Here is a 15876-nt window from a genome sequence, read left to right as displayed (position 1 = left end):
TCTACCAACTGAGCTACGGTGGACCACAGAGAATGGCACGCACACACACACACACACACACACACACACACACACACACACACACACACACACACACACACACACACACACACACACACACACACACACACACACACACACACACACACACACACACACACACACACACACACACACACACACACACACACACACACACACACACACACACACACACACACACACACACACACACACACACACACACACACACACACACACACACACACACACACACACACACACACACACACACACACACACACACACACACTACTTCAATGGTCACGTGGCTCATATAAAGTTCATGATAAAGTAGACTGCTGTGTGTTTACTAGGTACCGTACCTCAACTCCAACTCCATCCACGCTTCTCTGGAGTCCATCCTCGGAAATATGAAAGACAAACCATCCTCCCACAGAACGGCCGTTTATAAAGTGAGAATTGCTTGTCCTTATTGGTAACTTTTATGATGTTGTTTTTGGCCCTTGAGTTTTTCCTGTTAGGGATAATTAACTTCTGATTGGTTGTCCTTATTGGCAACACTTTACCTTTACAATGTTGCATTTAGGGCCTTGAGTTTTTCCTATAACTTACCTGACTGGAGGGGGAGAGAGAGGTGAGAGGGGGAATATAACTTGGGCCCAGAGTTTTTCCTGGCTACAAACTCTAGGGCTAGGCCTTATTTATATTCAATCCCCACCATGCCTCAGACGTGGAATAACTATACTTTGAGACTTTCTTACCGTAATACGCAGGTGTCCAAACTCGACACCTGGTCCTGTGAAATTACATCTAATGAAATGATCCTGCTGATTAGAAGCCAGGCTGTGCCATTATGTATTTTCCGTCATCATCATTATCGTCATGGGGCTTTGGGTTATTTTTAGTCTGCCATTTTGGCTCTGTCGTTCCCCCCGGTTTCTTTCAGGAGAACATCTGTTCAGTGCGACTGCTGTATGTGAAGAGTGTGTGTCTGAACAGAGAGCTGCTCACTGAACTGAAACAGGTGAGGCCCTCCTCGCTGTAGAGAAGTGTTTGTGTCTGTTATCGTTATCGAGTGTTAGTAGAGAGTGGAGTGCTTAATGTAATGTTTATGAATACTGATGCTGTAAGTTTATAATTTTATCATATCTGTTTTATATGGACTCCTCTCTCTTTCTCTCTCTCTCTCTCTCGCACATGCACGCGTGTGTGCAGTGTAAAGATTTGAGCCACCCAAACATCTGCAGCTTCATCGGTGCTTGTCTGGAACCTCCACAGCTCGTTCTGCTGACTGAGTACTGCCCTAAAGGGAGCCTGCGGGTAACCCACACAGACACACACACACACACACAGACAGGCAACATTACACACACCGCTGCTTTAAACGCACATAACCCTCTCTTCACTGCTTCTTCGATACATCACAAGAGCAATAAAGTCCAATTGCACCTCCCGAACTCCAGGACATTTTGAAGAATGGTTCCATTAAGCTTGACTGGAGCTTCAAGTTCTCCCTGATGCTGGACATTGTCAAGGTACATTTTCTCACAGCTCTAGATTTTTCATGCGTTACGAGTTACATAATGTATATGACTGTCTCAATGGGAGTGATACAAGGCAGACAAAACTGAAGTGGAAGTTGATATCAGTGCAATTCCAGTCTGTGTGGGAATTGGTTCTATCAAACTGAAATGTGTGTGTGTGTGTGTGTGTGTGCGCGTGTGTTCGCTTTAGGGGATGGACTACCTGCACCGCAGCCCCCTGCGCTCCCATGGTCACCTGTCGTCATCTAACTGTGTGGTGGATAGTCGCTTCGTCCTCAAGGTGACCGACCATGGCCTCAGTCTCCTCAGAAGACCCCCAGGACAGGACGAGAAGGGCTGGTCCAAAGAACACTGTACATGTAAGTGTAGGGTCGCAAAATTTCGGTAACTTTCCCAAAATTCTCAGGTTTTCCAGAAATCCCAGTTTCCCTGAATCAGGAGGGAATAAGCAGGAAATCCATAGTCTTCCAACCAGAATTTCTGGAAAACCTTGGAATTTTGTAAAGTTACCATAAAAAAGGAGGGAAAAGCGAGAGGGGCGAGAAAGAAGAAAGGAGAAGAGGGAGAAAGAGATGACAGATACACAGTGGTAAACAGTGTAACAAACAATATGAGCTTTTCATACATTAAGCCCCTCTCTCTTCCCAGCCTTACTGTGGAGGGCCCCGGAACTGCTGAGGGACAGCATGCCCTCCTCTGGCACCCAGAAGGGGGATGTCTACAGTTTTGGCATTATTGTTCAGGAGGTGGTGTACCGCAGCGGCCCTTTCCACATCCCCAACAACAACCTCAAGGCAAGAGGTATGTAGAGAGAGACCCCCATACCTCACTGCTCTGGGGTGTGTTCTCTCCTCCTCACTGTCTTATTCAACTCTCTCTCTCTCTCTCTCTCTCTCTCTCTCTCTCTCTCTCTCTCTCTCTCTCTCTCTCTCTCTCTCTCTCTCTCTCTCTCTCTCTCTCTCTCTCTCTCTCTCTCTCTCTCTCTCTCTCTCTCTCTCTCTCTCTCTCTCTCTCTCTCTCTCTCTCTCTCTCTCTCTCTCTCTCTCTCTCTCTCTCTCTCTCTCTCTCTCTCTCTCTCTCTCTCTCTCTCTCTCTCTCTTCCCCCCCAGACATAGTGGAGAGGGTCAGGGCCGGGGTGGGCGTGGGGGGCGGAGGTAGCCCCCTCAGGCCCCACACGGACAGGGCAGAGTGTCCAGAGGGTGTGGAGGCTCTGCTTTGGGCGTGCTGGAGTGAGAGACCCAGCGACCGACCAGACTTCTCCTCCCTCAGGGTGACTGTAAAGAAACTCTGCCCCAGCGGGTGAGACATCACAGTCCAATATTGAGTTGCACCCCCTTTTGCCCTCAGAACAGCCTCAATTCGTCGGGGCATGGACTTTACAATGTGTCGAAAGTGTTCCACAGGGATGCAGGCCAATGTTGACTCCATTGCTTCCCACAGTTGTGTCAAGTTGGCTGGATGTCCTTTAGGTGGTGGAACATTGTTGATACACACGGGAAACTGTTGAGCGTGAAAAACCCAGCAGTGTTGCAGTTCTTGACACACTCAAACCGGTGTGCCTGGCATCTACTGTACTACCAAACACTGTTCAAAGGCACTTAAAGCTGCAATATGTAACTTTTTGGCCAACCCGACCAAATTCACATAGAAATGTTAGTTATAGATCTGTCATTCTCATTTAAAGCAAGTCTAAGAAGCGGTAGATCTATTCTATGTGTGCCATGTCTATGCTTCCCGTTCTTATGTTCAGTTTTTGCATCTTTTACTTTCTGTTTTGTGTATCACCTTCAAACAGCTGAAAATACAATATTTTTTATTATAGAAAAGATAGTGTTTCACAGTGGTTTAGATGGTACAATGATTCTCTACACTATACTTGCTTGTTTTGTCACATAAATTAGTCTTGCCCATTTACCCTCTGAATGGCACACATACACAATCCATGTCTCAATTGTCTCAAGGCTTAAAAATCCTTCTTTAACCTGTCTCCTCCCCTTCATTTACACTGATTGAAGTGGATTTAACAAGTGACATCAATAAGAGAACATTGCACCTGGATTCACCTGGTCAGTCTATGTCATGGAATGAGCAGGTGTTCCTAATGTTTTGTACACTCAGTGTATATCAAAGATGTCAGAATACGAATACAGTGATACAGTGTTGTAACACCTTAACGGTCACCAAGATGTCTGAAGATCTTGGCGGTTCAACCCAATCACTCCGACCATAAGATAGATAGGATGTTTTTTATTGTCGCAGTTCCAGTTCAGTGTGTCAACCGTACTTGCATGTTAAGTACACTGTGCTCCCTCTAAATGTTGTAGTGTTAAGGGCAATAAAGGCCCTATTGGGACTAAAGATCTCTGAGAGGGCCGTTGGGCATGTTATACACAGACCTGTGTTCAAATTATATACACTACTGTTCAAAAGTTTGGGGTCACTTAGGAATGTCCTTGTTTTCGAAAGAAAAGCAATTTTTTTGTCCAATAAAATAACATCAAATTGATCAGAAATACAGTGTAGACATTGTTAATGTTGCAAATGGCTATTGTAGCTGGAAACTGCTGATTTTTAATGTAATATCTACATACAGTGAGGGAAAAAAGTATTTGATCCCCTGCTGATTTTGTACGTTTGCCCACTGACAAAGAAATGATCAGTCTATAATTTTAACGGTAGGTTTATTTGAACAGTGAGAGACAGAATAACAAAAAAATCCAGAAAAACGCATGTCAAAAATGTTATAAATTGATTTGCATTTTAATGAGGGAAATAAGTAGTTGACCCCCTCTCAATCAGAAAGATTTCTGGCTCCCAGGTGTCTTTTATACAGGTAACGAGCTGAGATTAGGAGCACACTCTTAAAGGGAGTGCTCCTAATCTCAGCTTGTTACCGGTATAAAAGACACCTGTCCACAGAAGCAATCAATCAATCAGATTCCAAACTCTCCACCATGGCCAAGACCAAAGAGCTCTCCAAGGATGTCAGGGACAAGATTGTAGACCTACACAAGGCTGGAATGGGCTACAAGACCATCGCCAAGCACCTTGGTGAGAAGGTGACAACAGTTGGTGCGATTATTCGCAAATGGAAGAAACACAAAATAACTGTCAATCTCCCTCGGCCTGGGGCTCCATGCAAGATCTCACCTCGTGGAGTTGCAATGATCATGAGAACGGTGAGGAATCAGCCCAGAACTACACGGGAGGATCTTGTCAATGATCTCAAGGCAGCTGGGACCATAGTCACCAAGAAAACAATTGGTAACACAATACGCCATGAAGGACTGAAATCCTGCAGCGCCCGCAAGGTCCCCCTGCTCAAGAAAGCACATATACAGGCCCGTCTGAAGTTTGCCAATGAACATCTGAATGATTCAGAGGAGAACTGGGTGAAAGTGCTGTGGTCAGATGAGACCAAAATGGAGCTCTTTGGTATCAACTCAACTCGCCGTGTTTGGAGGAGTAGGAATGCTGCCTATGACTCCAATAACACCATCCCCACCGTCAAACATGGAGGTGGAAACATTATGCTTTGGGGGTGTTTTTCTGCTAAGGGGACAGGACAACTTCACTGCACCAAAGAGACGATGGACGTGGCCATGTACCGTCAAATCTTGGGTGAGAACCTCCTTCCCTCAGCCAGGGCATTGAAAATGGGTCGTGGATGGGTAACAAAGAAGTGGCTCAAGAAGAAGCACATTAAGGTCCTGGAGTCTCCAGACCTTAATCCCATATAAAATCTGTGGAGGGAGCTGAAGGTTCGAGTTGCCAAACCTTAATGACTAGGAGAAGATCTGCAAAGAGGAGTGGGACAAAATCCCTCCTGAGATGTGTGCAAACCTGGTGGCCAACTACAAGAAACGTCTGACATCTGTGATTGCCAACAAGGGTTTTGCCACCAAGTACAAAGTCATGTTTTGTAGAGGGGTCAAATACTTATTTCCCTCATTAAAATGCAAAATCAATTAATAACATTTTTGACATGCGTTTTTTTCTGGATTATTTTGTTGTTATTCCGTCTCTCACTGTTCAAATAAACCTACCATTAAAATTATAGACTGATCATGTCTTTGTCAGTGGGCAAACGTACAAAATTAGCAGGGGATCAAATACTTTTTTTCCCCCTCACTGTAGAGGCCCATTGTCACGATCGTCTAATGAGGAGGACCAATGCGCAGCGTCGAAGGTGAACATATTATATTTATTAAATGATCACACGATCAAAACAATAAACAACGAATGTGTGACGTCTATGGTTACAACACGAACAAATACGAACAAAATCCTACAAACCCGAATGAAAACAGACAGTTTAAATATGGCTCCCAATCAGAGACAACCAACGAACAGCTGACACTCGTTGCCTCTGATTGGGAGTCACTAAGGCAAACACAGAAAACAACAAACCAGAACCCCCAACATAGAAACACACCACATAGAACAAACACACCCTGGCTCAACAACTAGAGTCCCATTCCCAGGGTGTGACACCCATTATCAGCAACCATCAGTCCTGTGTTCCAATGGCATGTTGTGTTTGTTAATCCAAGTTAATCCTAATTGATCATTAGAAAACCCTTTTACAATTATGTTAGCACAGCTGAAAACTGTTATGATTAAAGAAGCAATAAAACTGACCTTCTTGAGACTAGTTGAGTATCTGGAGCATCATAAATTGTGGGTTCGATTACAGAATCAAAATGGCCAGAAACAAATAACTTTCTTCTGAAATTCATCAGTCTATTCTTGTTCTGAGAAATGAAGGCTATTCTATTCGAGAAATTGCCAAGAAACTGAAGATCTCGTACAACGCTGTGTACTACTCCCTTCACAGAACAGCGCAAACTGGCTCTAACCAGAATAGAAAGAGGAGTGGGAGGCCCCGGTGCACAACTGAGCAAGAGGACAAATACATTAGAGTGTCTAGTTTGAGAAACAGATGCCTCACAGGTCCTCAACTGGCAGCTTCATTAAATAATACCCGCAAAACACCAGTCTCAACGTCAACAGTGAATATGCGACTCCGAGATGCTGACCTTCTAGGCAGAGTTGCAAAGAAAAAGCCATATCTCAGACTGGCCAATAAAAAGAAAAGATAGGCAAAATAACACAGACACTGGACAGAAGAAGATTGGAAAAAAGTGTTATGGACAGACGAATCGAAGTTTGAGGTGTTCGGATCACAAAGAAGAACATTTGTGAGATGCAGACCAAATGAAAAGATGCTGGAGGAGTGCTTGATGCCATCTGTCAAGCATGGTGGAGGCAATGTGATGGTCTGGGGGTGCTTTGGTGGTGGGAAAGTGGGAGATTTGTACAGGGTAAAAGGGATCTTGAAGAAGGAAGGCTATCACTCCATTTTGCAACGCCATGCCATTCCCTGTGGACGCCGCTTGATTGGAGCCTACAACAGGACAATGACCCAAAGCACAGCTCCAAACTATGCAAGAACTATTTAGGGAAGAAGCAATAAGCTGGTATTCTGTCTATAATGGAGTGGCCAGCACAGTCACCAGATCTCAACCCTATAGAGCTGTTGTGGGAGCAGCTTGACCGTATGGTACGTAAGAAGTGCCCATCAAGCCAATCCAATTTGTGGGAGGTGTTTCAGGAAGCATGGGGTGAAATCTCTTCAGATTACCTCAACAAATTGACAACTAGAATGCCCAAAGGTCTGCAAGGCTGTAATTGCTGCAAATGGAGGATTCTTTGACGAAAGCAGAATTTTAAGGACACAATTATTATTTCTATTAGAAATCATTATTTCTAACCTTGTCAATGACTACATTTCCTATGCATTTTGCTATATTTCCTATTTAAACTCATTTCATGTATGTTTTCATTGAAACAAGGACATTTCTAAATGACCCCAAACTTTTGAACGGTAGTGCATATTTTTTATTTCAGACACCCCAATTTTAAGCATAAGTCTGGCATAATGGAACCAATAAAATAGTCCCTAAATCTCCAACCATGCCCAACTGGCACTGCAGGCAGGCTGAAGCAATTGCTCAAAGCATTTGAATAGCAAACAAATACTACTTGAACCCAGGTGCAGTAATAGAAAAGAACAACAGAGAGTTGCAGAGTGGCGGAGGCCCCATTATACAGGTTAGGGATGACAGACTCCTACTCGCAGTACACAAAAGGACGACATGACGGGAAGACTCCTGGGATAGAGAGAGAGGGGACATGCAATATAGCACACACACAACACACACACACACACACAGTCTCTAGGGACAGGCAGTGTCAGCATGCATCACAACAAGCATTAATCCTGCCCAGAGATAGATATAAAGAGAGAGGGAGGGAGAGAAAAATAAAGAAGAAGGTAGCATGGGGAGCAACAGATAAGGAGGGGAGAGGTGTCAAATACACACACACATCCAGGTGACATCCAACCGAACTTCCTTTGAGCATCCAACTAATGCCCTTTCCCGTAGCGTGTGTGGGTGTGCCTATGAGCGCACCTTCATCTGTGCATGTGTGCATGTGCCTTTGTCTGTGTGTGTTTGTTTGTGTGTGTGTGCATCTGCATGCATATGTGTGTATGTTTTTGTGTGTGCATACATGTATACGTTCGTGCTTGCACTCCTGTGTGTGTGTGTGTGTGTGTGTATTTGGCCATGTCTATGTGTGTCCGCCACCAGCGTGGGCGAGAACATTCTGGATGACCTGCTGTCCCGCATGGAGCAGTACGCCACCAACCTGGAGGAGGTGGTCAGGGAGCGCACCGCCCAGCTCCTGGAGGAGAAGAGGAGGGCCGAGGGCCTCCTCACCCAGATGTTGCCACGGTAACGCACCCCCACACACACTCGTCTCCTTTCGGTTTCGATGCAGATGAGTTAAGAAGGTTTGTCGATTGTAAAGGAGCAACCTTTTTTTTATCTTCTGTCTGTCTTTGTGTCTGTTTTTCTCTATTTTTTGCTCCTTTATGTGTTCATATCTGCCTCTCATTTGACTAGCAGCCTGTCTTGTGGACACTTGGGTGGGGGCGGACAACAATTGACCTTGTGTATATGAAACACCAGAGCATCATTGTCCACTTTTAGAAGCAGTGCAAAGTTCATGCAATCCCATGTTTGCGTTTGTGTCTGTCTGTCTGTGTGTGTCTGTTGTTTTGATCTGGTTTCTGTATTTATAGATCGGTGGCTGTCCAGCTGATTGCTGGTAAGACGGTGCAGGCGGAAACCTACGACTGTGTCACCATCTATTTCAGCGACATCGAAGGATTCACCGCCATGTCGGCCAATCTCACGCCAATGCAGGTAGTCAGATAACCTTGGACCTTCTGTCTCCGCACACTGAAGGGGGAACCAGATTTCGAGGGTGTATGTGTCTAAAATGGGGTTATATGGCTCTGGTCAATGTAGTGCACTATATAGAGCGGTGGTATTCAAACTATTCAAACAGCAGAGACCTGGGGACCCAAATCTAATGACACAACCTTAAAATCTGTAAATTTCGATTTTTACATCAACAAATAACCTTTAATGCAATGCATTCTCATCTCTTAGCAAAATGAAAAGAAACAATACAGGTCTATCTGTTCCTCAGTTTATCTCTGTCCAATGTCCTTTACTACACGCCCAGACCAGCTGCAGGGCGCTAGACGGGACCCTCCTTATGAAAAGCACATCATTGGTAGGTAGCTTAGTGGCAGGTAGCTTAGTGGGTAAGAGCATTGTGCCAGTAACCGAAAGGTCGCTGGTTCTAATCCCCGAGCCGACTAGGTGAAAAATCTATCGATGTGCCCTTGAGCAAGGCACTTAACCCTAATTGCTCTGGATAAGAGCGTCTGCTAAATGACTAAAAATGTAAAAAAAATGGTAGTTAAGAAATGTCTCTACTATTGTTAAGCATATTAATATTAAACAAATCAGGTAAATACGTGTATTCCCCATCATTCCCCTCTTTGAGACTACTAGTCTCAACAAAATCTAGGAATTTTAAAACCAACCAGTGAAAATAAAAAGATAGAACACCTTCCAGATGTAACATATGACATGTATATAATCCTTATGAGGAACCTCACTTCGGGTTACTGAGTCTCAAACCATTTACCCTCTACACATACCATATACAGTTCTAACTTGCTGCTGATGATTAGATATAACAAAGATAGTCAAGTGGATTCTTTCTCAGTAAAGAGTTTGCTCCCAGAGTACGGCTGCCCAGGAGAGAACACCTGGCAATCACAGAGTCTGGGTTTTCAGCCAATATTCCACTCCTACCGAGCCGACCCTGTGAGCAAACCTTTGTCTACAACAGGCGCAATTCTAAGTATGCAACAGGTCAAACATCACAGTCTTCAGCAGTAAAGGGTAGCTCAGCTAATCCTTCGCAACCTGCATTCTGGCCCTAGGTCATGGCACATTTGGCCTTGAATTTGTTACCAGTTATAAACACATATTGCAGCAGAACTTCAACATGAGGATGAGCAGCAAAATCAATATAATGACTAAAACATTTGCATATTCAGATTTACCCCTATGGGAACTCCCACAAGCGGTAAACCTGCTCCTACCTTAACCGGCCCCAACCCACACACCAAAAACTATTTTTGTCCAGATGTAAGATTAGCAACCATTTCTGCTCTAGAGAAGAACAAATTGTCCTCATTATTGTGAGGGCCCAGCCGGGCTCTCTTCCGACAATGACCATCTGCTTCTGGGCCTCTACTCCGGGCCGGCGTTGGGTCCCTTTGGCTCGGGACCTTCTTCCGTCACTAGGGTCTCGGCATCCTCAGCTTCCTCATCTCTCGGTCGTCGGTTTCCATGCGGTACTCTGGTGCAGTGGTTTAGATGATACCAGGTCGAGCTCCCCTCGACCCTTACGACAGTTAGTGTAGCCTGGGTGACGGTATAGGGTCCCTCACGTCTCTGTTCGTTCCACTTCCTTCTGAAGACCCTGACGTAGACCTTCTCCCCCGGGAACACTGGTCGTGGTGGATTCGCCTCTGGTTCTGGAACTCTGCTTCTCTCTTGTTGGTATATAACTTAATGTATAACAGTTAGTTGCCTTATATACTCTTCTAATTCCCTTTCCAACTGTTCTAGAGGTGGACCCTCATATGGTCCTCTAAGAACTGGCACTGGCATGGGTCGACCCGTAAGCATTTCATGCGGTGTTAGATGCGTTATTATGTTAGCTTGCATATATGGAGACCAGAAACCCTGTTTTCTAAGTTGCGTTACTACCTCCCCTCTTCCACAATGATCAAACCCATTAATTACTGCTGCTTATATTCTTCATATGTTGTCTAGGCCACCACGGTTTGGTAGGACAATTCCTTCTTGTATGTCCTGATTGATTGCACCTACAGCAGACACGTAGAGGTCTTCCTGGTCCACCATTTTGGTATGCCTGCTGCTGTGGTTGGTGCCCTTGATTCCTGGGTCCATTATTTTTGTTTTGCCACTGTCCAGGGGATTGTTGTGTGTACACATTCACTACTGGTATGGCAGGAGCTCTTTGTCCTTGCGGTTGAGGCGGTGGTTGTGAACCTCCCTGGAGAACAGGTGCTATTGCGCCCTCCTCTTGCAGTACTGGAGTAATCACTGGGGCTTGTGTTTTCTTTTTGTCCTTTCTTGTCAGCTCTTCCAGCTGCATTTGTCTCAGTTTTCTCTGAATGTCTCTTCCCTCTCTGTCAGTTTCTGTTCGTCCTTCCTGTATTTCTCCACTGCGTGGATAATATGGTCGCAGAACTCTTTGTGTGACTTTGACGTTAGTCCCACCACATCCTCCAGTCTGCTTCTGACAGGCGTTGGCATTGCCTCCATCAGTGATGTCCTGAATTGTGTTGTCATCAGTGGATCCCCCTCTGGGTCTTTTTCTGATTCTTGTCGCCACCTCTTGAGGTAACCTGGTAACCTGCCGGGTTTTCTTTATCCCCCAATGGCTCCCCTCTTAGTGCTTTAGGGTCTGTTTTGGCTGGATACTCTATTCTCAGAGTGTGCCAAAGTCCTGACCTAGTTCCTGTGGCTATGTGTATCAAGTCATAGCGCACAAACAAGTGACAACGTTTGCTCCGTTACTGCCCATATCTCCACACAGCTGTGCCCTTGGAAGATAGTAAAAGACAGAATGTACTGAAAAACTGTGGTCACTGAGGCTCTGTCTTAACCATGTGACCAGGTTACTCAGAAGCAACGAGAAATTGAAACAATACAGGTCTATCTGTTCCTCAGTTTATCTCTATCCCATGTCCTTTACTGCACACCCAGACCAGCTGCAGGGAGCTAGAGGGGACCCTCCTTATGAAAAGCACAGCATTGGTAGTTAAGAAATGTCTCTACTATTATTAAGCATATTAATATTAAACAAATCAGGTAAATACGTGTATTCCCAATCAACACACAGCTGTATCTCAGCAGAAAACCTCCATGTATATTTGTGTGTGTGTGTGCAGTAGCGGTGCTTAGGTAAAGTTTATGGGGAAGCCAAGCCAGTAAAAAAGCCATATTACAACCTATGTTGTGAGATTTGTGTTGTTTGCTCTTTAACCCATTTGTTCATACCCCACCATGATATACAATAAGGCCGTGACAACAGAAAGAGAACAGTCCCACATTGGCGGAATGAATTAAACTACAGATACGTTTGTTTAATCTCAAAACCGGAGAGCAACATCTGTCCGGTGAAGTCCACAAAGCAAATATTGCATGTAACAAACAGTTATATCACCTGTAACACGGTCAAGCAAGTTCATGTTTTCAACAGTTTACTAAACAACTACTGATTTACAGTGCCTTCGGAAAGTATTCAGACCCCTTGACTTTTTCCACATTTTGTTACGTTACAACCCTATTCTAAAATGGATACAAATATAAAATACCCCATAATGACAAAGGGAAAACAGGTTTTTAGAAATCTTAGCAAATGTATACAAAATAAAATAAAAAATTAACGTATTTACATAAGCATTAAGACCCTTTGCTATGAGACTCTAAATTGAGCTCAGGTGCAACCTGTTTCCATCCATCATCCTTGAGATGTTCCTACAACTTGATTGTAGTCCACCAGTGGTCAATTCAATTGATTGGACATGATTTGGAAAGGCACACAACTGTCTATAAATGGTCCCACAGTTGACAGTGCATGTCACAGCAACATCCAAGCCATGAGGTCGAAGGAATTGTCCGTAGAGCTCTGAGACAGGATTGTGTCGAGGCACAGATCTGGGCATTGAAGGTCCCCAAGAAGACAGTGCCCTCCATCATTCTTAAATGGAAGAAGTTTGGAACCACCAGGACTCTTCCTAGAGCTGGCCGCCCGGCCAAACTGAGCAATCAGGGAAGAAGGGCCTTGGTCAGGGAGGTGACCAAGAACCCGATGGTCACTCTGACAGAGCTCTAGAGTTCCTCTGTGGAGATGGGAGAACATTCCAGAAGGACAAACATCTCTGCAGCACTCCACCAATCAGGCCTTTATGGTAGAGTAGCCAGACGGAAGCCACTCCTCAGTAAAAGGCACATGACAGGCCGTTTGGAGTTTGCCAAAAGGCACCTAAAGACTCTAAGACCATGAGAAACCAGATGATCTGGTCTGATGAAACCAAGATTGAACTCTTTGACCTGAATGCATCACGTCTGGAGGAAACCTGGCACCATCCCTATGGTGAAGCATGGTGGTGGCAGCATTATGCTGTGGGGATTTTTTGCAGCGGCAGGGACTGGGAAACTAGTCAGCATCGAGGGAAAGATGAACAGAGCAAAGTACAGAGAGATCCTTGATTAAAACTTGCTCCAGGGCGCTCAGGACCTCAGACTGGGACGAAGGTTCAGCTTCCAACAGGACAACGACCCTAAGCACACAGCCAAGACAACGCAGGAGTGGCTTTGGGACAAGTGTCTGAATGTCCTTGAGTGGCCCAGCCTGAACCTGATCAAACATCTCTGGAGAGACCTGAAAATAGCTGTGCAGCAAGAGGATCCGCAGAGAAGAATGGGGGAAACTCCCCAAATACAGGTGTGCCAAGCTTGTAGCGTCATACCCAAGAAGACTCGAGACTGTAGTCGCTGCCAAAGGTCCAGGGTCTGAAAACGTATGTTAATACGATTTTTCCTGTTTTTTTAAAAAAATGATAAATTAGCAAACATTTCTAAAAACCTGTTGGGGTATTGTGTGTAAATTGATGAGGGGGAAAATATGCTTGCTAGCCTAACTTACTTGCATGTGCAACAATCAACCAGCAAAGTTAACTAGCTAGTTAACGTGAGCCTACTAGACTACATATTTAACTTCAATCATCTCAGGCCAGTGTCACAATATATGAATTTATGGTTATATCAGAATCACTGTCATAATCATTGGCCTGTACAGAGAATGAAGTCAAAACCACAAGTCCAAATCCACATCTCAATTAATGGCTTAGGAATAGGCCGATTTAGCAAGCTAGCTACTGCAGGACATCAACACAAGCAGACCAGAAACAGACAAGTTTTTCTGACAATTATTATGTTTAGCTTAGGATGTGATTTGATTATTGTGAAGTCAAATCCAAACTGACCTCTCTTGGGGGGCGATTTGCTGTGCCAGGACATCCCACAGTTGAGCTCAGCTCAACGCTGATTGGCTAATAATTGTATACTTTTTTATCAAGGGAGGCCAAATGCTTGCTGGCATCAATCGATCAAATGCTACGGCGGCAACATTTCATACTCTTTTGTTCCAGACAGCATCAGATACATGAGCCACACATACTGAGACAGAGGGGGCTCTGTTTCCCTCGCTAGGAGGATTTCTCCGGTGAGATTCAGCCACTTGCAAATTGACAGAAAAATATGAAAACACAGAGAGACTAAATATATATATATATATTTTTTTAATCAAATATTTGAGGAAGCTTGGCTTCCCTTGGAAACCATGAATACATGCCACTGTGTGTGTGTGTGTGTGTGTGTGTGTGTGTGTGTGTATGTATATAGGATCTTAATTTGGTCACCCTGTTGCAGAAGAACTTCCCTGCAATGCACGAAATGTAAAACTTGTAGTGTATCAGAGGTTTAAAAAGGATACTGAAGTTTGTAATTTCCACTTTAACATTTCAAATTTGCATCATTAACATTTCCTGTTGCTGCGGGATTATTTTCCTGCTGTAGCGAACTGGCTCAAATTAAGATCCTACATCTGTGTCCATGCATGTGTGATCAGACCAAAAAATTCATCAATGCTGAAAGTTTCTTTCCCTTTAGGTGGTGAACGTGCTGAATGACCTGTACACGTACTTTGACAATATCATCGACCACCACGATGTTTACAAGGTAGTCCAACAATCTACAGATGTAGGATCTTTAATTTGATCACTCTTTTGTTGCTGAGAAAATGCAAACTTGTAGTGTATTTGAGTTTTAAAAGGTCGTCTAAAGTTTGTATTTCCACTTGGAAATTTCAGACTTGATTTCCCCTATTGAAAAATGTATCAATCCCTACAAAAAATGTCCATTAATTATAATCCACATATTCATTCACATTTGCTCAAATTAAGATCCTACATCTGTATTGCTTGTTATATTACACTGTATTGATACTGTATTCAATTAACGTTAAATATTTTCTATTGTTGAAATTTTAGCAAAAAGACATCTACCTGTATAGCACAGGAGGTTTGTGGCTCCTTAATTGGGGAGAACGGGCTCGTAGTAATGACTGGAGCGGAATACTGGAATGGTATCAAATACATCAAACACATGGTTTCCATGTGTTTGATGCCATTCCATTGCTCCATTCCGGACATTCTCCCCTCAGCAGCCTCCTGTGATGTATAGATTAGAAATGTACTGTTCAATGTGTGTAATGATGTATGCATGTTATATGTCTGTTTTTACCTTTTTACCTTGTAAGCCAGAGCGCCGAAGTCTAATTGGCATTTTGTGACAATATCTTATCTCCTTGATCTGAGTGGGATCGACATTGACTACTGTACCAACAAAATGGATGACCTGTACCATCCTCTTTTTCAGGTGGAGACCATTGGCGATGCATACATGGTGGTATCTGGCCTGCCCATTAGGAACGGGGACGACCATGCCAAGGAGATTGCCCGCATGTCTCTGGCAGTGGTGCGGGGCATGAGACAGTACAACAGTCCACACGTGCCCCAGCAGCAACTCAAAGTCCGCATTGGACTCCACTCAGGTACAAAGCAATCCTTAACTAAGATAAACTGTAGTCTTAAGGACAAGAAACATTATAACGAACATCGGCCGTCCGCAGTAGATCGCCTGCTGGGTTTTGATGAACGGTGGCAATTCATCATGTAGAATCGTTGGGAAATGAACAGGAAACGGCGGCTGATGTT

At 44.2% G+C, this 15876-nt stretch overlaps 1 protein-coding gene across 4 annotated transcripts in view; it reads left to right on the top strand.

Moving 5' to 3' along the window:
- Positions 1-15876, top strand: part of si:dkey-37g12.1 (atrial natriuretic peptide receptor 1) — a 29591-nt gene that overhangs the window by 11623 nt on the left and 2092 nt on the right. For 2 of the 4 annotated variants that reach the window (XM_041843219.2, XM_045206949.1), the window contains 11 exons: positions 378-476; positions 971-1048; positions 1240-1344; positions 1488-1559; positions 1759-1927; positions 2217-2369; positions 2678-2867; positions 8225-8368; positions 8719-8842; positions 14771-14839; positions 15539-15713. In XM_041843219.2, coding sequence (XP_041699153.2) covers positions 378-476; positions 971-1048; positions 1240-1344; positions 1488-1559; positions 1759-1927; positions 2217-2369; positions 2678-2867; positions 8225-8368; positions 8719-8842; positions 14771-14839; positions 15539-15713 — 1378 coding nt within the window. Of the gene's footprint in view, positions 1-377; positions 477-970; positions 1049-1239; positions 1345-1487; positions 1560-1758; positions 1928-2216; positions 2370-2677; positions 2868-8224; positions 8369-8718; positions 8843-14250; positions 14325-14770; positions 14840-15538; positions 15714-15876 lie in introns of those variants that run through there. The other 2 variants (XR_005994813.2, XM_041843220.2) reach the window with 2 other exon arrangements.

Source organism: Coregonus clupeaformis, chromosome 24 (assembly GCF_020615455.1).
Source record: "Coregonus clupeaformis isolate EN_2021a chromosome 24, ASM2061545v1, whole genome shotgun sequence".
Lineage (NCBI taxonomy): Eukaryota > Metazoa > Chordata > Actinopteri > Salmoniformes > Salmonidae > Coregonus > Coregonus clupeaformis.
This window is presented reverse-complemented; position numbering and strand designations above follow the sequence as displayed.